This window comes from Metopolophium dirhodum, chromosome 8, assembly GCF_019925205.1.
Source record: "Metopolophium dirhodum isolate CAU chromosome 8, ASM1992520v1, whole genome shotgun sequence".
Taxonomy (NCBI): Eukaryota; Metazoa; Arthropoda; class Insecta; order Hemiptera; family Aphididae; genus Metopolophium; species Metopolophium dirhodum.
Genome location: NC_083567.1, coordinates 15,924,462 through 15,951,327, shown reverse-complemented (window position 1 = coordinate 15,951,327; position 26,866 = coordinate 15,924,462). Strand labels below are relative to the sequence as shown.

Sequence of the window (26,866 nt, the reverse complement as noted above, 5' to 3'; positions counted from 1 at the left end):
TTGAAGTATTTTTATAATAAATACCTAAAGGATTTTTTCACTTGTATTATGTGGGTTCTGATTATGGCATCGTGGAACGATGTTTAGTGTGAATTTTAGAACTAATAATAAATAATATTATATTTCGAAATTCGAATTCAAAGTTTAAACACAATTATACATTGAATAAAATAAACTAAAACAAATATTAACCACAACGAGTATTATAAAAAAATATAAAATCATATTTATCACTAAATTATGTTATTTAATATTTATCTTTATTAGGTATAAAAATTTACTACTTAACATTTTTCTTTTAATTACTACTAATTACAGCGTGTCAACATTTTGATTACATATCCCACGCCTAATAAATTCCCTTAAGTTAAAAAAACATCCGTTTAATTTCAAACATTATTTTAATGTATGTGTATACTATAATAGGTACACAGTATTCTTTAAATTAAGTAAACAAAGTATAGTAGACCTTTAAATTTTAATCATCAACACACTTTATAGTTCGTATGATTATGAACATTGTAAAAAACAACATTGCTTGTGTTTTTAACATACTTAGTCATCATTAAACGATAACATTATATAGTCGTTATATCGATGAATTCAATAGTTATAATATCAAACCGTAAATGCGTTCATTATAATATTATAATTTATAAAATAATTTAATATAATATGTATAAGAGGTAGAAAATGTGAAAAAAAATTGAAAGAATTCTTATGGTGCTGTAGTTATTGTAATACGATCATTGGCCACAATTTTGATAAAATACGTATACCTACATTAAAATATTATTATCATTGTATAAAATTCTTTTGTTGTCATAAATTATAATTGATATCGGTGGATATATATTATGATATTGTTACAATATTAATTATATAGTGTAAAGCGTTGTGCATCGTATTAATATTATTATTATTACTATTCAGATATGTATTTACCTATTGGCTATTGGCTATTATCTTTTATTATAAATAATAATACGTGTAAACGTGCATACTGGTGTACAAGCTAAAATAACCCAGACTTTAACCTAAATCATATCTGCGTCTTGTAGCCTTTGCAGACAAGTTGAAGATGGATGGTTGAAGAAGCTTATTATTTTTTAGTTATTAATGAAAACCATATATTATTTAGGTAAATATATAAAAATCCCTATCCGAAATAAAGTCCCGCATACGGCTACTGCTTTCGTCCATAAATCTAGGTCTTAGATACAAGTAATATACTATAATGTATTTGTTGTGCTTGAGAACTAGATATTATAGTGGTTACTTATCGGCTTCTGATAAGGTGTCATATGAAACGACAGAAAAAAAATAATCTATAGCTCTCCAAATGGCAGTATCATAAATCATAATGAACTGTAGCCTACGATTATAGATGTATACTTAGATCATATGACATATTATGTATATATATGATCTAAGGATATAATATATAGGTATAAAATATTATAAAATTAGTTCTTAATGTTGAGATAGGGCGATAGTAGTTATTTTTACAACTGTTTTATACAGTCACTTTGTAAAGAAAGTCATATAGGGGCGACGGGTAACCAGTATATCTTAAACATCGTGCTGAGAACAGTTTGTTCTTCGTATAAAGATGTGCGTAATCGGTGAGTGATATAATTAGCATATTATATTCGTCACTATTATTGTATTATATACAATATTGTCGAGTAGAACAGACCAGAAGCGCGTCGGTAAATCCCATCGCCTGGACGCGGTTAAACCGAATTCTCGTCCGGGTTTTGTATACAAAAAAGATCTCTGGAATTCAACACTTTACAAATACGTATATAATGTAGTACAATACACTGCGATCAATTATTTCCCTCTTCCCCATTGTCGTCATCGTCGTCGTCGTCGTCTATCCTCCTCGAGCCAATTGTTACGCGTCGTCTGCGGCACATACATTGGCGTATATTATACATTGCGTGTGTGTGTGTATGTGTATGCGCCGGCCAAAACCGTTACACTCCGTCGCCGCCACCACTCCCACTACCAAGATATAACCCCTTCGTCTGCATGTGCTTTGGATGGATTCAGTGGGGGGGTGAGGCAGATGATACGGAGGGGGAATTGGGAGTGCCAGACGAAATCACACGCAAAATGTGGTGGCCGGGGGCGCCTGTCGTCTGGCTGCCGGTCTGCCGCCGCCGCTGCCTGGTCGATAACACCCGTCGAGTGTCTCACCCCTTATTTAGCATAGTTGGTAGGTATACGCATAGGTTAGTATAGAATATGTACTTATAAATTGTTGTGCAACGCGACGAAAGCTTGTCCTAGGTCGGAGTCGTGGATAGCAGTGGTGTTGGCGCACCACGGTGTTTAGAGAAGTGTGCAGAGTGATGTTATGCGCATTATTTTCCGTGGATTTTATTCTTTCGATTTTACGACATTGACCTCTGTCGCCGACATTGCTACGTCGGAGAAAGTATATAAAATAACATTTATAAGTAATGTTTTCCCTGTAGCATTTAGTAGACGTCATAATATGGTACTAATACACGCCCTGTTGATCGTAAGATTTTCGCTTGTGATCCAGTCATCGTGTATGAGTGTGAGTATTACAAAGGAATGAAAGATTCTGAATTCGAGCGAGAATTTTTTTTCGCCTTCTCGATTTGATGGTTATATGACTAGGAGAATTTCATTTTTGGATTCATTGTGCGGGTAAAAATTTCACGATTTATCATATTCAGATATTATTTTAGTTTTTCGAAAATCCAGATTTGAATAATATAATAGTTAATACTTTGCTACATAATGATTATTGATCATGAATACAGTTCGTCGTAGAGAATTATTTTTTTAAGTTACCTATTGGTTATTTGGGCTGGTCAAAACATTTGCTTCTTTATAGAGATTGAAAACTTAAATGACACTAGTGGTAAGGTTTAAGCATGAAAATTTACCACCCATAATTTAAAAAGACGCCCCTGGTAATTGTGCACTCGTCAAAAATCACATCCAATATTAGATAAGTAAATACTATTTTGTTTGTTTCGCTCAAAGATCAAATATTTAAATGATTATAATAATGTTCGTATTAGATGAACATCCGTTACAGTAAGGACTTATACAAATGGCTCAATAATCCTATGTCATGTAGGTAAATATATGCAATGTTTATACATGCACCTACGTCCTACATTGCATATAACCACACTATTATTTTCTTTTTGATCGATTACTTAATGTATTAGTTTTTTCACTCTCGCAATATCTATGACTTTTACCCTCCCCCCCCCTACTTGTAAAAAAAATATATAAAAACCAATTGTTGATCTCATTGTTGATATCTTGTTTTATAAAACAAAAATATATTATTGGTTGCGAGTCACACAAATTAAGCAAATCGATGTCGTCTTCTAAATATGTACGCTGTTTATCATATGATTATAATACATTAATACAACCGGTATACCATTAATCAAGTCAAGCTATATTAACCTAATTTAAAACCGAAAAACCCGTTTTTTTAATCTGAGGGTCTACTTTTATACGCTCAATATCGTATCTAATATATAAGTATATTATATTATGAATTATTTTTTGCTATTAGGGAAGCAGATTAACAAAACGCGCTCTGGTGGAAACAATTTGTACCTTCCTATTCGGGATTTATAGATATAGTTATAAATTGGTTATTTTACTTTTTCTAATAAAATAATTTCGATTCGGAACTTTATACGCTGGTAAGTACAGTTTCTATAAAATATATTATCAAATACATTCAAGTACACCTAACTTAAAGCAAACCGTATACGAAATGTCGGAAAAATACATACAAGCTGATAATAGTATCCAGACTCCACATAGGGGGCAACCCGCCTAACAATCAGTACGACAAGCGTCGGCAGCGCTCCCGGTGTTAATTCGTCTTCCCAATAAAACATTTATTTTTGATTTTTGATTTTCTGTTAAAATAACAAAATGGGATTACAATAAAGTTGTACTTCATAAAGATCTACAACGTAGAACCATTGATTATACATATTAATATTAACCTAGAAATATGTATCCAATCAAACATATTACATTTATTGGATTTGTAATATTAGTCAAGGCACAAGTATTAGATAGGTATTCATTTTATATGGGGTATGAAAAATGAAAATTATACAGGCGTACTCGACCATACGTAATTTCTAACTTGTATAACGTTTTTGTGACAGCTTCTGTGATCATGTGATAATATTATCGTTAATATTAATATAAAGCCGCTGTTTGTTTTAAGGTTTTTGAATAGTCTCACTAATTTCGAAAAACAAAAACAATAGATGGCAATAATAAATAAAATAGGTGTGTAGTGAAAAAAGCCGAGAAACGAATACATATACCTACGCCGAACGCGAGAACCTACGTCACGTTTGTTATTGTACATAATGTGCCATAATAACAAAAGTGTGTACCTATATTATATACTGTAGTACGTGTATATAATATTATATATATTTATATTTTTGTTGAGACATTTTTTTGTTTTTCCGTAGACAAATAAAAACAATAATGCACAATTGCAACGCTTTGACATAGCGCTGAGTAGCCCACTAAGTACGCATGTCACTGCCGAAAGAGTATAAAAACAAAAAAACTGTCCTTGCAATGATTTTGAGATTTGAGACACACGTCATCTTGTGTATGACCCCTACGTACGATATTTTCGAAGATATTTTTGAATGAAACTGTTGGCGGCGGTCTCATTCATCATTGATGGCTTAAGATTTTATGGTTGTTTATAGTGTATTACTCCGGACCGGTTCGTCACCAAATGCAATACGAACGTGTAGTCATTAAATTGCCATTGTATCCCACGTTCTTTTTCTACCTCGGCGGTCGTGTCATACGTCGTTGTCCGTTATATTTTATTTAATTGTAATTTCAAACTTTCGATTTGCCATAAAAATTATGTGGAACGTAACTAAATTTGAATTTGATATTATTTTTAAGCTATCTTCATTGCACTTGATTTCGCTTAACCGTGGACGAGTGTTTATCGTCATTTGTCATTGTCCTATCGCATTAATTATAATAACTATAAAACAGCATCATCAGATCTTCGCTACATCTGAGAACTGTGTATTATTCATTGAACTTGTATGCGCGTGATATAACTCAAATTAAAATAACGATTTAGTATCCATGTTCGTTCGAAACATGCAAATGTGCTTTCATAATTTTTTTAAAAACTATTTTTCGATCAAATCATTTCAACACGCTCAGTAACTAATACTAGCTATAGTCGTCTACGCGGTATTATAGCTACCTCGACGCAAAAAATTATAGTACTTATATTATATTCTATTAGTGTTGTCCCTTGACGCTCGTAATTACTTAGCAATATAGTTTTAATATGCGATTAATTTTGAAGTATAATTGGCATTATACATGTAATAAAAAATACTCTCTCTCAAAGAGATATATACGTTATACTATATTAATGATTGTTTTCTAAACAATATTGTATTGGTTCTGCGAATGTGTGTGAGAAACCGTTCGTGTGTGAAAACCGTGTTAGGCACGTCATAATTTCTAGTTTTTACTGCATATACAGGGCAATAAGAGTTCGAAACACGATAATTAATAAAACTATAATTGTAGATTTTATCCTCCAATATATGTTTTACGGTAAGAAAAGGAATAATAATATTGCTATAAAGGAATGTGACTTTCTGCGTGGCTCTTTGCGATCCGCCGATGGATATCAATTATATTATGAATTATGTTATGTCCACGCGTGTTTGAAAGTGAACGCTAAAATAAAAATCGTCGTCGTAGACATGTGGTGTTGGAGGCGACCCGACTTCCGGCCCATTGAAGTGCGGATGACGTATGAGATATGCCTCATGGGTTTTATATAATACATTTTATATCGAGACTGCTACCGCGGTCGGAGATCGCATAAAATCGAACGAAGTATTATTTTTTAAAAATCAATACAAATATTGTTGTACAACTTTATTGCAAGCGTCCCAATACCTACAATTTACGGTTTTTTATTTTAATTTATTAATTTAAAATAGCTTATGGCTGGTGGTGTGTCGTGTGCGTGAGCACGATGCTACTGTGCTGACTACTGCATAATACTGACTCACGCACGCTAGTTGGATGTCGTCCACCGGAAAGTTATTCCACGTGTATAGTAGTGTTGCTGTACTTGTTATTTCCGTTGTGCCTATTAGTATCAAAATTATATTCACTTAGTTTTTGTATTATTCTAGTATTATTATTGTTATTATTAGAGATGGTGACGTGAGTCATATATTATGTATATATTGTTATGCGTGCGTAATTATCGTTGAAAATGATAGTTGAGTCATATACTCATATGAATATTGTATACTAAATGTACTGTCGCACAGAGTGTCTGTTTAACACACAAGACACTTATTTTATTGATCATTTTACGTAGATAATTTTAACATAATTTATACATCAATAGGTAAATTTTTGCTCAATAAAAAGATAAATATACGAACCTAGATGTCACTATTTTTTTTTAATTTTGTAAACTACCTATTAGTTTTATAATTTTATATTTTCGTGATCCGAAGCAGTTTATTTTTATGAAAATATTCAGTGATCAATTCGATTTCATAAATTGTTTATAAACATTTAAATTTAAATCTAAGAATATGGGTTTCTATTTATGCAAAATCTAAAAAAACAAATGCTAATATGTTACACATAAATGATGAACAAAAAAACCCGTTCATAAAAATATCAATCAGTTTTTGTGATTTTACAAAAAAAAAATTTTTAAGTTTCAGTAAGAATTATTATTGTAGATATTACCTTCGTGTTTTTTTTTTTATTCTTAATTAATGCTGCGGACTGCGAAAATATCTTTGCCTCAGCTCCCCTAAAAGTTTCATGCGCATGCACTCGGTACTGCATATTTGCATTTGGTTTGTATGTGATTATGCGAACACTCATCGTTTAAAATGTATTAAGTTGTTCGAGTCTTGTACAGTTTGAAGTATGTATATTCTATATAGGTGAAGTCAGGAAAATTTAATCACACGTTGCAATTTATCAGTATCAGAAAAATTTGAATGTGTATAATATATTATAATAATGCATTGTTAATGCGATTAGAAAACGAAATATTTAATGAAATTTTACTGGTTTTGATTTATATATATAAAATGTACGAATATTACTTAATTAATTTTAATATTATTTGATCAACTGGTAAATCTGTATGTTAACGCTATTGTGATTTTAATTTACAACTGTCGTCAAACATTAAACATTTTTTTTTTTTAAACCGATTACGTCATTAACCCGTTATTGTAATATATGGGTTACCATAATATAATACAAATGCCTTATTGTATATGAAGCTACATAACAGGACATATCGATATTAAGTGCTTGCAGCACGTCTACACTTATGTACACACACATATTATATTTGTCGACTTTTAAAGTTTATAGATGAAACATGCGGTTTTTTTTATTAAAACTTTTATTTTTGAATACATATAGTTTTTTTGACCATAGTACATTTTTATAGTTGTACCACAAACACGTGTATAGTCGATCAAGTCCCATCGAGCTGCGATCGATTTTATTGCATTTATTTTATTGGCTCACAATTAAAAAGCAAATTAGGTATATTTATACGTGGACGATATAAAAGAGTCACTAAAACTGCGTTCTCAAACGTTGTTATAAAGTTGTTTAACTGTCGATCCTTCGATAAGCGCATATAATCGATGCTGATAATAATAATATGATCGCGATGAGGTACCTATATTTAGACTATTTATACGGCATGTGCCATATATTATTGGTAATAATATTACGATTATAGATGTAGGTATATAATATATATGTTCTATACATATCAAGACTGTTGGCGCCAATAAGTGCGTGTCACGACCACAACCTGCAACCTAGTCTGCCGCCCGTGACGATAAGTATAGGTATATATATGTATACCTACAATACGCCTAGTATACATATATTATAATATAATATACAGTATTTTGTCGGGACGCGTATTATATTTTTATAAAAATACGCGCGTTACTCAGCGTGGCGCTCTGTGTAATTTGAGATAACGTTTTTTCCCCTTTTTTCATTTATAAATCGTATATACCGCGACGAATACGACGACTTCATTCGCATCCGTCGCGCCCGCACTTATGACGCCGCCTAGAACCGCGTGAAATGTGAATCATTTTCGTTTGTATATTATTATAGTACGTCGTCATCGTCGATCTGGCAGCAGCCTCCCTTAGAACGACGATTCATCGGAAACGTAGGAAAAATGTAGTGCCGTATTATGAAATATATAATATTGTATTCAATTATATGATTTGAAACCAGCCTATTGTGTTGGAGTGATAATAAACGAAAGAAAAAAACTGCAGCCATCGTCGGTTGCCATCTCGAGGAGTTGTGGATTTTTGTTCATTTCGACCGAGACTGAAAAGTTTTCCAACCGAACAATGTACCGCCGTGTAATCCGTTAGATGTTTAAATATATTGCGTTATAATACAGAACAAAATGTAAGTTAGGTTAGGTTAGGTTGCAAAACGTATATATCATTACTGTTTGATTGGCTAGAAAGCGACTATGTGGTGGCATAATCTAATTTATTGTACATAAACCACACGAATTATTATAAAATTATTATTACAGTATTTTTCTGAATCCTTACGGTTGTGGTTTTTGTCGTCCGTCGTCCGTTGCCATCGTCCCGTATCCCGCTCTTAAATAATTATATTATAATTGATAACAAACAAGATCGTAAATTGTTAATAAACGTCAATTGAACACGCAGTCGAACATAAGCAATCTGTTCCGTTAAACGATGTCGGGTTGTATAATTTTTTTTTCATTATTACATTGTGTAAGCTTGTACCGTATATTGAGTAGCCTTTCTTTTACTATTTATAAAACTCTGTCAAACGTCAGAAAAGGCAAAAACAGATTTTTTTGTCATTTTTTAATGAGTATTGTATTATATTCCGGTGATTTATCGACAAATGGAATGAGCATATTATTTTGAACATTGTTCATGTCTAATAATATTATACGTTATCGAAAAAAATTTAAATAATAATATTTGATGATAATTTATTTTGATGCTTATTGAGTTATTGCTTATGGGTCAGGTATTATATTGTATAGTGCAGAGAAGTTATCACACTGACAAATACGGCGAATCGATGATGATACTGCATTATAAAAATCAAATAACAATCTTAAAGTCGTAGGTGCATTTTAAACAAATATATTACAATATGCATAGTATATAATAGTATTTTATCTAATTAAGTGGATAAAAATATAAAACATCCGCAAACATAAATTTAATTAGTAGCATTATAAAAAATAAAAATGTTATATTAATTTAATTGTATTATATACACCGCTATAATGTAACTTGTGATAATGAAACATGTTCGATTTAGATGAAGTCTATTGCGAAGAATCCTTGTGACAAAAAATAATATATAAATGTATAATAAATAATAATAATAACTGCTCTGCAGATTAGGAAGTTTTTTTTACTGCATTTTGATAATGAATATTTTAGTGTATTATAGACCTAACTCGACGTAATTTTAAAGAGTTTTTCGACCCCTTTCGTTGGGTAAACATGACTAGGTACCACGATTTTATCGCAGTCGTACATTACACAATATACCTATAATGTTATTATTTGTTATTGTGGTGACGACGGCGTAGCAGCTTACTAGCGTATTGACAAAACTGCAGCCAGTATATTACATATTATTATACTACATAAGGTCCTATCTACCCTTCTCCCGCGTTATTTACGACCGTGTAATATATATATATAATATTATATACGATAAGGTGTTGTATTGCTCGTGTTAGCATGCGTGTGTGTGTGTGTTATATTACGAGACGGAAATGAAAAAATAACGACCGAGAATAGAAAATATTAGTCATTATACGCTCCCCATAGGTGGTTAGGCCCGTTGGTAGTTTTTGTCAACCGCCGTGTCAGGTTTCTTCTGCTTCTTTTCTGCATCTCCCGCGTGAGTTTTTCAGCGCCTCTAACCTGTAGTCGTAGCCGGTCAGCGGATAATGTTTCGGCGCGTTTTTCGTTTGAAATTAATTACCAAAAGTAGATCTGTTAATATTTATAGTATACACCTAATATCGTGTAGTTTACAGGCGTTGGTATTCTGTTATGGCGTGTAATTTATGCGAGAGTGGCGTGTTCTCGGTTTTAATACTATTATACTATAGAAAGCCCGTACCCACGAGTTGTCTATATATCGGTGCAATAAATGACCTGATATCGCGTAAATAAATTTCGAGTAGCGGCGCTCCACTGTACCTACATAATATATTATTATACGAAAGAACAGACTATTATAATCGAGAATTTAATTATAATGTACCTGCTTGGCGTCTGATACGGATGTAGACCGAGTGTATACGAGTGGAGGAGACGGTTTATCGGCCAGAAGAGTTTTCTGAGATTTCCCTGCGTTTCGACTAGGGCGATGCCATATCTTTTTTTACCATTTATGCCACGGCAATAAAAAGTACGCGTAATGACGACAAACATTTTATATTTTTGTTATAACCCGTTTATCGGTATGGTATTTCGTATACCGAACGAACGAATCGGTTAGATGGTTACGACGGGTGTCGGCTATAATAACCGCGCGGGAAGGTTGTCGAGATCAAACGCATAATAATCTGTCAGTTTATTAAAACATTTTTTTCAAATAATTCGTGTGCACGTCGTGTAATGAGATATCGCCGCCACTGCCGTCGAGAAGACACGAATGAGAAGACTCATAACTACAATATCCAAGAACCCTATATTTACACCACGACTTTAGATAGAATGGTAAAAATTTAATTTATTTTCGTTCTGCGAAAAACAATGGTTCAAGAATATAATGTGTGAATATATTTAAAACGTTATACTATAGAGACTAGAGGTATTATGTTATAGTATAATATTATAGGTTCTTCGAAATCGCTCCTTGACAGTAAAACACTGCAACCACGGTACACGACGAGCACCGGGAGCAATAATTTTAATTTTTCCATTGATAACTCGACAGTTGGAATATGCCAGCACTTAAAATAATTATTGTATTGTTTATTAATATAATCTAGGTATAATAAATTATTTTTACGATGGGATGTGTGGGTGCGCGATAATGATAATATTATTATAAATTAAAGTGTTTTACCGAGAACGACTTTTTTGTATATTATACACGCGTATGTGTAGCGAGTTTTTCTCGAAATCGCCAAGTCTCGTCGCTCGCGCATTCCTTTTTTTTATTTACATTTTATACTATTATATTTTTATTCATTCGGATGGTCGTGGATTATTTAAGCATACCCGTTGTCCAAAATTATTTTTGGCAAAATATGTTAATCGTCCGTCCTTTGCTGGCATCGAGATTTCAGGGTTGAGGTTAAACGTACGTATATATTAATTTCTGAAAAATCAAATTCTAGTAGAGGTACCCACACGCAGCAGTGCTTAATCGCATTAAACGACCTGTGAAAAATTCGCTTTTCTCTAAAATATCCATACGTCATATGCGATGGCGATTTTACGTATCACTAATGTATATTATATCTGCAGCAGTCAAGTATGTATTTTAATATTTTTACCGTTTTCTTAGGCTTTTGGGTTCAGTAGTTGCGTACGTCGTTTACCGGCACAACAACTATTTGGCAAGTATTTTGATCTGTATATTTACAATATAAATTATAGTACATGATGAGGTGTGTCGTCGTCGCGCGTATTTAAGATGAACTTGCGCGCTCGATTAGACGAACGAAAATATTTTTATTTTCCGTTTGTAAACATGCCTTTGCCTCCGATGTGTGCCCTTGTCACTGAAATTCGCGTGCGGTTCGTCTGTATGATTCTATATACCTTATGATTATTATAGTAACGACGACGACGACGACGTCATACTACAGCAGTGGATGTGCCCTAAGGCCGCCATCACGACGCTCTGTTAATATCGCGTGCTGTTAGATAAAATAAAAATAAAAAAAATACGATTTTATGTAAGAGAAAAAAGTTTTTGGCCGATTACGCTTTGTGCAAAAAATAAATTGCTCACACGTCTATTTTCGAATTTTAAAGCGTCTCCGTATATATATTATCATCGTGACGAGGCCGACTCCGGTGGACCGTGTATGCACACAATATACATATTTATATAAACGTTATAATAGGGGATCAAAGTAAAAACAACAACAAGGCGTATGCGAGGTCGGGTTTCGGGGTTGGCGGGAACAAAACATGACCGAAAAAAACGCTTAAAAGAAAATTATGTAGTTTTTAATGTTTTGAACGTTTGTTAAAACTGTATAATTTTCACCATAAACAAATATCCACGACATAACTCTTACTACCTAATAAAAAATAAATAATCAATATACCTATTTCACGTATAGCCAGTTGTATACTACTATACTGTATAGTAGAATAATATTATACATTCATTATTTTATTTATTTTATCAATTTTTTAAAAACTTTTTGGGTAGGTAGACAGGACGTAGTAGGTACTACATAACGTGTTCATTTTATTCGCCTATTTCAACGATATTTCGGTAATGTAGTGAAGGTTATCACGGAGCCTATGATTGGTTCTTTTTTCAAAATAGCTCCAGGGTACTGACCGCGACCCTGGATCAGGAACCCCCACACATGAACCGTGTCTTGAAAAATCGTAACGTACACTGGATTGTCGACAAATATATTGGCGAATCATGTAACAGATACTGCGTAGGATATAAGAAATATAATATCTTATTGCTACTTCCGAATCCTGTTCACGGTTGTATAGAATTATAAATTCACTCATATTTAGTTGCTTTCGAAACCAGTCGCATTATATATTGTATAAAATATTGTTGTTTACGCTGTTTCTGCGTTAAAATGTAATAATATTATTGTTGTTCAAATTACACGTCCGAAGTGACGTAGTGTCGACAACAAATAACAATTGTCGTGCCTATGTGCGTTTTTAATGGTCGTGTTTTTAAAAATACGATTATCGTCAAGAGTTGTTGTTTAGTCGAAAATGGACGTTTGCGGAACGTTGCGAAAATCTAGCATAATTGGTTTTATTTGCCGGCGGGAATTTAGTGCATGCCCCCGCCTTCTTTCATCAGCGATCGAAGTATCGAACATTCGTGTTAAACCTCCACAACCGTACCCAAAATACTTCCAAGTCGTATTTTAGAATTTTATCGACTTATTTTTCTTACAACCATTATTATACCTCTGACAACAACAACTATATAGAGTTGGATACTTTTTTCAATAATACAGGCATTGTACAATTTTACAATAATAGATATTATAATATTAAACCAATTTTTATCTTTATCCACGTAGACTCATATCAGTATACCTATACAAATTTATTACATTCCAGAACCAACTAACGTTCTCGAGTTTTCCTTCCTTTGTATTCGATGTGACCAGTGGCCATCGTTAAGTTCGGGTTTTGTAGAAAACTTGTCGAGATGTGTCTACTTGTCTCGAGTAGAGTTGAGTTATGCGATACGGCGCCGAAAAGCTTATAGCCGCGAAATGTGTCAAATAATAACACTCATTGAGAGTGATTACTGGCGTCGCGTTTCCGTTTATGTGACGCAAATCATCCTCGCCGTCTTATTTCCGACAGTACAAGAATAATGGCGCGTAATGGTACTAAGACTTAAATGTACAAATATAATATTCATATAATAATACGTCGTATCCGGTATTTATATTTGTTATTATCAAAACGAGTCCGAACCACACTACAAATGCCTCCTAACTAGCTACATGGACAAGTGATGACACAATAATAATCTACGTCACTTAATTTATTATATTTCTTGAATATAAATTATTTATAATGATATTATATACAATCCAGCAAATGTAAATAATGTAACATAACATTAGTAATGTAAATACATTGTATAATGTAAACTGTTTTTTAATGTTCATCTATGTAGACTATTATTAGGCCAATATAATCTGTGTCCTTTGTATTAGAAGCCTTATATTAATAACGGGGTGTACAACGATAATAATATGTAAATGAAAAAGTGTGTACTACTTATAGTATCGTGTGTTTCATACATTAATATATCTCAAAACAAAGTAATTTATTTTCGTGATCGTTGTTATTCGGTTTTATTTTCGTTCAGGCGTTCGGAAAAATAACTAATCGTAATGTACCTTCGATTATTGCATTCGTTTTTGTTGTTATTTATATCGTCGTTCTCACACAATTATTATGCCGGAATATCGTAAAACGCAGTTTCCTCGTTGGTTTTTAGTTTTTCTATTGCCCAATAGATGACTTATACCTTAAACATATATAGCGTGTTCGTTGAGTTCGTCCAATTATATAATATTAAATAGGTACTTAATAATGACTTTTCCTTACAGTTTTACCCTATCCATATCCCAAAGGTGTTTTCCGTCGCAGTCATTAGTCGCCGCGTTATAATATAATATCGACTTACGCCAAATTTAACTGCCATGAGCGGATGTGTTTCTCTGTTGTATAAGTAAATATTGTCATTGTGCAAGACGGTACACGTGTCGTTGTGCCAGCTCCTACGGTGTAGAGAACAATTTCGTAATTGCGGCCGTATATAATATAAAATAATTAATAATGCAGTAAGTGCACTACTATATACGGAATGATTTTGAGTGCATTTCATTTCGATTTTATTTTAGTATTCGTGGAAGCAAATGAGGTTTCTATCAAAATATTTTTTATATGGGAACTCAAATTGAAAGATTTTTTTTATATGTCCTGGGTCTTTATTATTTAAACGACCCAAATGTCTTTGTAAAATATATTTTTAACAGTTTTTTGTATATTATATTTTTTGCATTCTAGATATTAATAATGAAGATTTTACTGAAAATGTGTGTGTTCATTTATTAATATTAGCTATACTTAATATTGATCCAATAGAGTTAATTTCTTATAAATGTTTTAAGAGGTCACCGTATTCGTATATGTGTTGTCTCTGACTTACAAACGTACAGCATACCAAATTTGCGTTCAGCATTACTCGATTAAATATTAAAACATCGTAAAATACCACCGTACAAAAACAGCTAATGTTACACCTTTATATTTGATAATAGGTAAATTCACTTATTTAAAGTGTTATTTTAAAGCTTTGATAATGAAACGAACAACACAAAATTGATTCTTCAGATCAAAATTTGCCATGTTGTACGTTTGTTATACGTTAATAAAATATGCGGGTGTGACGTCCTCTAAAGAATAAACCTACCTACTTGTGTGTGTAGACACTAATATACTATGATATAATGTATCGAGAAGATTAATTTTCGAATTTGTTCGTCCTTCTGATTGTTATGTTTTTACGATATTTAAATTTTATGAGTATGCCAATTATTATGATATAAAAATGCTCTTACAACAGTATACCACTACCACTCGTTGTAATCTTTCGGTTATTTACGATATTGCTGATAAATTGTAAAATCCTTGATGTAACATTCATTATAGTTTCACATAATCCGACATTGTGATGTGATTTGTGGTGCAGCGGTGCTGCTGCGTTCTCGATGTAGTTTTACGACTCCAACTTGTAATATATAATACAGATGGTATAATATTGATCGTTCCCGAAAATTCATTCCACGTTTTCCCTGAACAACTGCACAATACGTGTACAACCATAAAACATAATATCGGTACGCGCATGGCCCATATCAACTACTGACTACCTACCTATATTCTCATCGGAGTAGCTCGACGACTTTTGTCCTATTTTAAAACTCTTTTACATGGGACACTTTGCGGCCAGGCACTAAGAATTACACGACTAGATATATATACTTAGCGTTAAGTACTAGAGTTCATGTGAGACACAGATAAGGTGTGTGTCATATACCCTCTAGTAGTCGAAAAGTGTCTCGCGAGAAAGAGTTCGGATAAGCATAATGTAATATGCATTAATAATATTAACGACAGACGTGTTCTGCCCGTTTACGTCACTATAATTGCGTCAGAACACGTCTTGTAACAATTGGTGGAACGTCGTTAATATACCGTGGCTGTTAAATTTCGCGGTCTATGTAGATCGTTTCGATTGCTGTACACTATATAATATCGTGTTGGAGAGTCTCTGCGGGGATGCATCGAGGGCTATTGCGTCACGCCTAACATGTACCTATATTAACTATTAAGTCTATAGATGATATACTCTGCAGACTGCAGCATTGCAATTGATATTTATCAACATCGATTTCGTGTATCCTACTTTGCACCTAACTCGTGCTATTTTATCGCAAACCACACAGCGTATTCATGCTCGACGTGGTACGATACAAGTATTTAAATTTCAAGACTTTTTAAAAACGACTGATTTTCGTAATGTTTGATATTTGTAATAGTGCCATTGGACATTGTGGACAATATAATTACATAGGAAGCGCTTAATATAAAACACACAATATTATAATAAACACGTGTTTGTGTCCATTATATAGAATCATGACAGTAATACTAATTAAAGCTGGTACTTTCTGTTTTGTTCTCGTAGGTGGAGCAACGAGATGTTCCCGGAATCGACTGCGCGTACTTGGCCATGGACACTGAAGAGGGAGTGGAAGTGGTGTGGAACGAGGTGCAGTTCTCGGAGCGTAAAAACTACAAGGCCCAAGAAGACAAGATCCGGCAGGTGTTTGAAAGTCTCACTCAACTCCAGCACCCCAACATCGTGAACTTCCATCGGTATTGGACGGACACGCATAACGACAAACCACGCGTAATTACTATATGATCAAAAATCACCCTTTGCCTCCTACAAAGTTTAAAAAAAAACTTAACGATATACGGTAGAAATTGTTTAGTAGGCATGACATCGGTTGATACGTACAAAATCTTAAGTCTCAATTGAATTAACTAGGTACCTATGTTTTTTTTTCGTACCGTTTTGTACAACCTGTCAAGTCAATGCTACAAACTATGTGGCCCCTTTGATGTTGTATCAAACAATTTCTACTGTATATTATATACTCTTCCCGTGTCGCCCCTCAATAACGTATACTTTGTAGTTTCACATTGTGCTCACAGGGTGATTTTGTTGACGTATAATAGACGGTCTGAAATATTTTTTCGGTAGATGTTTTTAACAAAATAAACAAGCCATCATAAAGTAACATGGTTAGGTAAAATTTTTTTCCGTATATTTGATGGACTTTGCACACAAATCGCGGTTATTCTGATTGGTTGATAAAATGTATATAATTGTGCAAATGTATAGCTATGATAACATTGCAAAACTACGTAACGGCTGCATATCACATAAATATCATCATACACCATGTTACTTTATCTAAAAAAAAGTAAAAAAAACTAGTGCCTACAAAAAATCACCTTGTGCATAATAATATATTATTGAATATTGCTTATACATATATGCGGTCCGTTAACCTCGACGTATACGTCTATTGTGTGTTTGCGCAGGTCATATTCATCACAGAATACATGTCTTCTGGCTCGTTGAAACAGTTCCTAAAGCGTACCAAACGCAACGTGAAGAAGATTTCACTGACCGCGTGGAAACGATGGTGCACGCAAATCCTATCGGCCCTAAGGTATGTGCTTGCACTGGACACTCCGATCCTGTTGGTATTAGGATCATTCTACTTTCTTTTTTTTTTTTTTTTAAATCGCCGCGTTACCGTTGCGCTCTTCCGTTAGCAGCGCAAAGCGTATATGATATTATGTTCTATAGAATAGCGAATATATATATATAATAAATATATATAGCTAGGTATTGTATGTATATAATAATATAACAAATATCTGTGAGTATAATATATAGTATATAATAATAACACGGTGGTAAATGCTCGATAAACATAATATAATATTATAATAACATATCACACCGGTACAACTGGAAGAGTCACTGTCGCCATAGCCATAGCCGCCGTTGATTGCAGAACTTAAGATCACTACTCAGGAGAAGATGTGGAAGACCGCCTCCGGGACAGCGAGATCGCGACTGATGGCAATAATCTCCTGTCTTACGCGCACGCCCAATTATTATTTGTGTGTGTGTGTATAATTGTATTTTTTCAGAAGGATTAAAAATCGAAAAACGATAAGAGAAAAACAAACCGAAATTATAATCGATATGGAAAATCGATCCGCCAAACTTACACCGCTGGCGCGGTCGACACCACCACACTCAACCTGTATATATAGTATAGTAGTATACTACACTTCTACAACTACTAATAATATAATATAATATATATGGTGTACCTACCTGGTGTATAATTTGTACAGTCGTAGTATATATTAATATAATATATATAATATAGTCGCGGGTCGTGCGTGTTGTCGGAGAGTGTTATAGTCGTTGTGGTTTTGCGTCCTCGTCGCACGTTCAGGCAACAATACGATGGCTACTTCGACAAAAATCTTTCGTCCACATTCGCCTGCCGCTGCTTTGGCGCACAAATATTAATTAATAATATCAATAATAAACATAAATATGTAATATATACTTTTTTTTTACTATTTTTTTTATTGTACTTTTTATTGTGTTACGTGTACTAACATATATATTATCTATGTATATTGTATATATTTAAACAAATATATATACATATATATATTTATAATATGTATTGTATTGCGCACTAGCAGCTATATTTATAATTATGAGAACGAATAATTTATATAGTGGTCCCGAGCGCCGCCGGTCCGACCGGACAACCGCCGATAGCTGGTGTTTTTTTTTCTGTGTAGAATAACGAACGTCTGAAAAAGTGGGGCAAAAAAATTGTGCTATCCGGCCGTGGTGTGTGTGTGTGTGTGTCTGAAAGACCACCGCTGCCCGAAAGCAAAAAAAAAACCAAAAAAAAAAAACAAAAGTTGTGGTTTGTTTTTCAGTTACTTGCATTCATGTTCACCGCCCATCATCCATGGGAATCTGACCTGTGACACGATATTTATCCAACACAATGGACTCGTGAAAATAGGATCAGGTAAAGTACCGCACGAGCGAAACATGCCATGTAAGGGAACATTACCAAAAAATATATATATATATCTAAAAAAAAAAAAACATTAGACATTATAACGTACCTATAATATATATACCGTGGTATGCAATTATTATGGAAGGTGATGATAATTGTTACGATATTAAGCATGGTTTAAAAACAAAAACGGAAAAAAAAAACTTGTTTTCAGTGCCAATGTTCCGAAACGTTCCGCACTGTACTTTGTCGCCGGCTGACGGTCCTAGGCAATGACGATGCTAGGGCCGCCCCATGTTTCTGTGTAGGATTGTAAACGCGTTCGCGGTGTATACATTGTTCCGGCGTTAAGGACCGCGTGGGTTGTCCAGGACCGGACACGGTTGGGTCAAACGTACGTGCGGTCGGATCGGGCTGACGCACGACTGTGATTGTGAGGGTACTAATAGAAATTTTTTTTTTAAAAAAAAAAAAAAACTATAGTTGCTCCGGACACCATTCATGTGCACATCAAGACTTGCCGGGAAAACATGAAAAACATGCATTTCATCGCGCCCGAATGCGGAAGTGAGTGAAATGAATTTGTCTCAATAATATTTATAATATATACATAGGTATGCACACTGCGTGATGGTTCTTTTTGTTATGTTTATATAATTTCTTAGGTACGTTGTATTTTTGTTATTTCAATATATAGTTAAAGCCTTAAGGCATTTAAAACGTACCTAATTGTTAGTAATTAAGTCTACGCTCTCTTGGAAACACTATAATAATATGAGGCAAAAGTTTAAAAACAATAATAATTTATATAATTAATAAAATGTATGTCAAAATATTAATTTTTCTATAAAATTCGTAGGATCTGACAGCCGCTACGTCTCTTCCTCTACTTTTTTTAAAATGTATTAAAAGTATCACCGTTCGATTGCAGATTTCGTGACACCCGCCATCGACATTTACGCGTTTGGCATGTGTGCGTTGGAAATGGCAACGCTGGAGATACAGGGCAACGGCGACAGCGGCACGCTAGTCACGCAGGATCACATCAACCGCACGATTGAGTCGCTGGATGATCCACTGCAAAAGGACCTGATCTACCAGTGTCTAACGGCCGATTTTGAGAGACGTCCGTCGGCCCGGACGTTGCTCTTCCACCCCGTACTGTATGAGGTGCACGCGTTGAAACTACTCGCGGCGTACGCTCTGGTCAAGACTGGTAAGCGATCGTAGGTTCCGAAGGTCTGTCTCGTACTCGGGGTTTGCTCGAGGGTTGTGAAAATAAAGGATTGCGTGTTAAAATGGGCTCTGTAAAATATATGGACATATCTTATAAGTAGTACAAAAAATCTCAAGAATTTGAAAATATCATGGTTTTTAAGTATACGCATTTATAGAAATTCAAAAAATCAGAATTTAAATAACTGCATTATTGTAGAAGAAAAAGTGGGGTGAGCATATGCTTGGTGAATCGCCTGTATAATATTATATTATATAGTCTTACAACCAAATTACATTTTTTTCTATTCGACCTAAATAAAAGCACCCCCTTCTTGGCACTAATTTTAATCTTATTTATTCTGTTTTTAGAACATTTTGCCGACCGACTGTCCGATGAGGTGTACCCTCAGGAAAAAGTAATTGCTGAGATACTCCATCCCGACGACGAAACTCGATCGGTCCAGTTCAAAATGTCCGATGTTCCGGAGAGCAACAAGCTCGAAAAGTTCGTCGAAGACGTCAAGTGAGTTATACCTAACGTTATTATTTATATTATTCTATAGTGAGATAAGAATATTATAATATAATTGTATCCATTAAACATTATTATTGATTTAGGACTATAAGGAAGTTATAGGATTTGCCACATTTGCATATTTTCTATTCTGATTTATATATTATATTATTATTGTATAATTGATATAAATATATATTAACTAATGTACAAATTCCGCTTCGTAGAATATAAAGATAAGTCGATAAGGTTAAAATAACGAAATTTAACTTGGCACATTTCACCGATTTCGCATTGCATATTTCTTAGTTATGACAATTTATGTATGCATTAAATCATGACGTCGAAAATATTATTTACCGTTTAATTTAAACATTTTATTATTAAACGGTAAATAATATTTTCGACAACGTTAGCCAACATAATTGATCATTCCACGACAGACGATCCATATTATTTATTTAAATTTATATTTATTGAATCAAGCGGTTGTTTATATTTTATATATTATAATATATTTATATTTAACTTGAACCGTTGAGGATCGTATTTCAAAAATTAATTTTTCATCTCGTCATATTATACCGAATATTACAGTCGACATTTTAAAGACGTCGAAACTGATTAAACACTTGACGTATATTATATTATATTATATGCAAATTATGAATTATGGGTAAAATTGTATTGAATTCGTTAACCAAAGCCACTTCATAGCACTTGCCACCCACAAACACAACAATACTTCTTACTCTTGACCCCCCCAATCGTGTGCCGTCTATTTAACATAATGTGTAACGTTCGTCTCTGTTTTTTTTTCTATCATAAATTCAGATTTGGCATTTACCCGTTGACTGCATACGCCCTGGAACCTGGACCTGTGCGGCTTACCACGTACCAGCCGCAGAGTCCGACCGGTTCAATGGACCAGTCCATCCCGTCGGATAGGAGCAGCTCCGGCCCGATCGACGTCGAAGTCAGACGTATCGTCAACACGATGTGTAACATCAAACCGCGAGACGATGCTCAAAATGACTTTATGGTCGGTATATTATTATATAATATTAATATATTATAATCTCCCCACGCACGAACTTATTGTTAGGTATATAGGATCCTCGCCTTTCGGTATAGACATTTTAAAAATATCGGTTTATATAACGACGGTCCGTGTTATTAGTTATATAAACCGATTTACGTAATATACCTACATCATATAATATATTATTAATATATTCCGTAGAATAAAATACTTAGTAAAATTGGTCTCGAACTGAAGAGTGAAACGTTAATAATACAATTTTATTCCATACAGATGACAATTCTACTGCGGATGGACGACAAGATGAATCGTCAACTGACGTGTTCCATAACGGACGCGGACACGGCGCTGTCTCTCTCTCAGGAGTTGGTGCACTTCGGCTTCATCAATGAGGTGAGTTTGATTCAACATGGAACCAATGATGACCATTCTTAGAGGAGAGGAGGATGAGTGATGACAAACAACCTGATCTAATTTTTACCCAACAATCCTTTTCAGGGAAAAAACAGATTTTTCCACACCAACTTAAAAATGTTTTTGCTGGGTAGTATACAGACCGAGTAATGTCGATACCAAACATTTTTTTCATAGCCCATTGTAAAAATTAAATTTTCATGATTTATTGTTTATTGCGTGTAGAAAATGTTGCTCCGATAAGTAATTCGTAAACAAGTTTGTTTAATTCATGTCTTATCGGTCATATTTGAAGCAGAAAGATTTCTGTGGTGATTTCTAAATTGTTTGTAACGCGTACTTAAAAAATAATGTTTTGAGAATTATTTTCACAAATTTCTAGTACTAACAGGATGATGGTTTATCGCAACACACTCGTTATTTCTTTATCTAATCGAACCTAGAAGTTAGAGTGGATCTAGCTTAAGGTAGAATAAAATAAATCCTTGTAATAAGTGGTGTAAGTATATATACTATATGACATACCCCACTGCAGTAAACATGCTGCAATGTTATGGACTGAATATGATAATTTCGTTTTATCTACTCTTTTTTCCCGTTCTGCGTCACTGCACGAGGATGGATTGTCGTTAATACCATGCGGTTATGAAATCGCGGTTATGCAAAACGATTAATCGGCTGTTTTTTTTTTTTGTTTTTCTCTCACAGTCGGACAAGGACAAGATATTCGTGATCATCGAAGAGACACTGTCCGAGGGCCCGCACTTTAAAGAAGACTACGACCACTCGTCCGTACCGGTGGACGTCGAATCGCCGCCGCCGTCGCAGAAACGTTCGACGGCCACCCCGTCGTCGTCGTCGTCGTCGTCCAGGCCCAGCGTCATACGGTCGCCCGTGAAACGCGACGGCAGTTAATGATAGCTACGTGGCCAACGCGAGTTGGTCACTCGGTTTCGTCCAACCCGTCGACCGTCGGCGTCGACCCCGCGGCCACGAACCGCGTACCGTTTATATTCGCTTCTTCCAAGTTTAAAAAGTATAAAAAACACATTGCAGTGCGTCATCGTTACGATAACGTCGACCTTATTTCCTCCAACCGGTCATCCGCGTCAATTCAAATCAAACAAAACGTGCGAGAAACAAAAGCGAATTCAATAAAACAACAACAACAACAACAATCTCCCCTTGCATATTATACGTCATACAAACTCGTCGAGTGTTAAACATACACACCCACACACACACATATTTATGTATAGTGTTTATGTATATAAATATATATTATAATAGAACGTAAGAACGTAGACTTGAGTCATAATATTGTTATAAGTATATAATATATATATATTTGTATGTATGTACGAGAGTATATTATTATATATTCGATTACGATAAGCTTAATATTTTTTACTGAATATTAATAATATAATAATAAAAATAATAATAATAATAATAATAATAATAATAAAGGTAACGATAATAATAAAATAATGTTTAATTAGAATATGGGAAAAGACACCTACATTATTTGTTTTATATAATACATATTATTATATTATACTCTATATTATATTCAATTATTAAATATCCGTCGTACAATTTTTATTGTTAATCACATCATATTCATTCCAACAAAAAAAAAAAAAACAAAAAAAAATAAAGATTTCAAAAGAATCGCTCAATGTAATTTTTTATATAATTATTTTATTTATTTTTATTTTTATTTTTTAATTATTATTATTATCGATGCTTTTATTCAATGTGCTCTATTTATTATTATTGTTCACATTCATCATTTAAACATATTATTATTATCTTCTCTCTCAAACTTGTTGTTCAGTTACCTACCTGTCTTTTTCGGCTAATTATATATTATATTATATTATGTATGGTCTCAAAAGTCGTATGACCTTCCGCTATTTACACTGTGTACATGTAGAACTATTTTAACACGTTTACTATGTACCAATTTATGTCATTCGCCTAACAAATGTACGGTGTGTTGCGTTCAAAATGTGATATATTTTTAATTTAAAAAAAAAAAAAAGGAGAGAAAATATATTAGATTTAGGCTTTATTATATTTTACGTATGATTTTTGAATATTATGATGAATATTACGTGTAAATTATTAATGATGAATTAAAAACTGTGATACTTACAACTAAATTATTTTGTGTGTTATTAATTACTATCGTGATTATTTTATATTTTTAAATTCATAGTTTCATGAAGAACCTACCCTTCTTTTTAAGCAGTTGTCATCAATCAATACATTTGAATATATATTGGAGTTAGATGAGAAACTCAATTATTCAAATCCATATTGGACTTGCATAGCATAGTACTAAATAAAAAATAAAAATAGAGACATGAAAGTAGTAAAACCTAAAGCAACAAATTGTTATTGTAAAGTATATTATACTTTTATTTTAAGATCAATCGGTATAAAATTTCAACGGTACTGATAAGTTCTAACTTTTAAAATATCCCAGTTACCTAACCATATATCAATCTGTGGCACTTTGTTGGTTAGTAACTAACATGGGGACGGAACCTAGTAGGTCGTTAACTGGCAAAACTTGGAGGCAACAATGTACTATGGATTATGGATAAGATTATAGAACACAGTTAATATTATTTACAGTATTAATAAAAAGTAATTCAAATTATAAATGTTTTTAATATTTACCATTGGGATTATTAAAATTAATGATAAATCTTTGACACAGCCAAATTTATCTGTAATGCGTATTGTTTCTGTGTTGACAATTTGCATTTGGTCCGTTTTTAAGTAGATATATAGTCATATTACAGATCATTGATAATAATTTATAGTAGTCTCGGCACCGACAGCACTTATACCTATAAATACGGCTCTAACCTTTCTTTCACATAAATACATGATGCCTAACTGAAACATAACATCCTCACATAGATTATGGCTAAACTAACTGCAATGTTATCACATGAATTGACTTGAATAGGTTTGAATATTATGTTGCACAATCCATATTATTGGTTAGAAAAACATAATATCGGTTATAATTTGATTCCCATCGAAAAACAAAAACGACAATATTATTGTGCTAATAGTTTTCAAGAAAACTGAATTGACTTACCAGTTACCATGATGTAAGCTTATACGGGAAAATCATTTAAAAATAACTATTACGATGCCACCAACAACATAGAAATAAACAATTTTCCATCATTAAGAATTAAGATCGTATTATATTATTTTGATTATTGTTGCAACGTTGCAATCTTTTCGACAAATTATTTTTTTATTTTAGCAGATGATAATGGCAGCGGCATCTACGGGCATCGCAATCAATATTTCGAAGGATCCGAGCCATGACAGTCGTAACAGCCATGATCGTCGCTAGACAGCACTGCGGATTACGATTTTCGTATTTTTAAAGTGTTTATAGGTTCTGAGGAAAACGACTTGTGCTTAATACATTTACGCGGACATAATATTATTATTTAATTAATTGTCGAAAAATACTACAGTTTCGACATATTTTCGATGATTTAATAACTTTTACTCAAACAAATTACAGATTATAAGTAAGTATTACAAAATATACTGATTAATTAAGGGGATCCAACTATCGATGCACACGTATTTTAGACCAATAATCAGTGGTAAATTACACATACCTCGGAATGCCTGATTTTAATTTTTTATACGAACTCTTTTACAAGATATCTAGGCTTTTTAGAAAGTCAATTTTTTCGAAAATCCCATGAAATAATTGCATTATATTTCAATTTGTTTTGAGCACATCTAATTTTAAATCAAAATTCCTAAAGAGCCTAGTCTAGAAACTTTTTTTTTTTTATTTAATTTATATTTCACTGTAATATTTCAGCATATTTATACATCATGTTATTACTAGTCTGATTACATGCTCTAATTATAAATTACAATGTGTTTGTGATATTGTGATAATGATAAATACATGTTAATATTTGTTATTAAGTATTTTTAGTAGTAAAATTTAAGTTTGATCATCGTCTTCACTAAATTCTGATACTAAAAAATGTGTGTGTCTCAAGCGACCCTCAGAAGATGTGAAAACATAATATATGAGCTTAGAAATATAGTTTTATTATGACGTATATATTATATAAAAGTTACGAACAAATTTAATTAAAAACCACATCGAATTAAATTGTTAGTGGCAAAATAATTGTCGGAGTTTTTCGAAAAATTTGGAAAAAATTCACAATTCCGAAAATATTACCTCCATAGAAAATTCACTCGGTACGAAAAAGGTAACGCTCAAAAATTTCCACTGATATGCGGAAAGATCTGAACGTCTTATAAGATGTTTTCACATCAAAAAATATAGGAAGGTTCAACCACGGTAGGTATTGGTCACCAGTTTGTATAGTTAAATTTGGCATGCGAACTATAATTGAAATAGAAAACCAGAATAGGTGCATTGCAGATGACAAAGATTTCTGTAAAAGAACATACGAATTATCAATATACCGTATAGGTACTGATAATACTGATAGTACTTGATAATACTATAATATATAAGTTCTATGGATTTATCATAATAAACAATATATTTTATAATATCTATGGCAATCGTCAATTGTCGAAATTCGTCGGCGAT

The 26,866-nt window shown here is 33.2% G+C and overlaps 1 protein-coding gene across 1 annotated transcript in view; it reads left to right on the top strand.

The window, feature by feature from the left end:
• Positions 1-24,401, top strand: part of LOC132950115 (nuclear receptor-binding protein) — a 51,728-nt gene extending 27,327 nt beyond the window's left edge. Inside the window, exons 2-10 of the mRNA XM_061021346.1 lie at positions 16,591-16,815; positions 17,517-17,647; positions 18,957-19,051; positions 19,529-19,612; positions 19,977-20,261; positions 20,633-20,786; positions 21,612-21,819; positions 22,093-22,212; positions 22,942-24,401. Coding sequence (XP_060877329.1) covers positions 16,591-16,815; positions 17,517-17,647; positions 18,957-19,051; positions 19,529-19,612; positions 19,977-20,261; positions 20,633-20,786; positions 21,612-21,819; positions 22,093-22,212; positions 22,942-23,148 — 1,509 coding nt within the window. The 3' untranslated portion in view covers positions 23,149-24,401. The remainder of the gene's footprint in view (positions 1-16,590; positions 16,816-17,516; positions 17,648-18,956; positions 19,052-19,528; positions 19,613-19,976; positions 20,262-20,632; positions 20,787-21,611; positions 21,820-22,092; positions 22,213-22,941) is intronic.
• Positions 24,402-26,866: the final 2,465 nt, after the last annotated feature.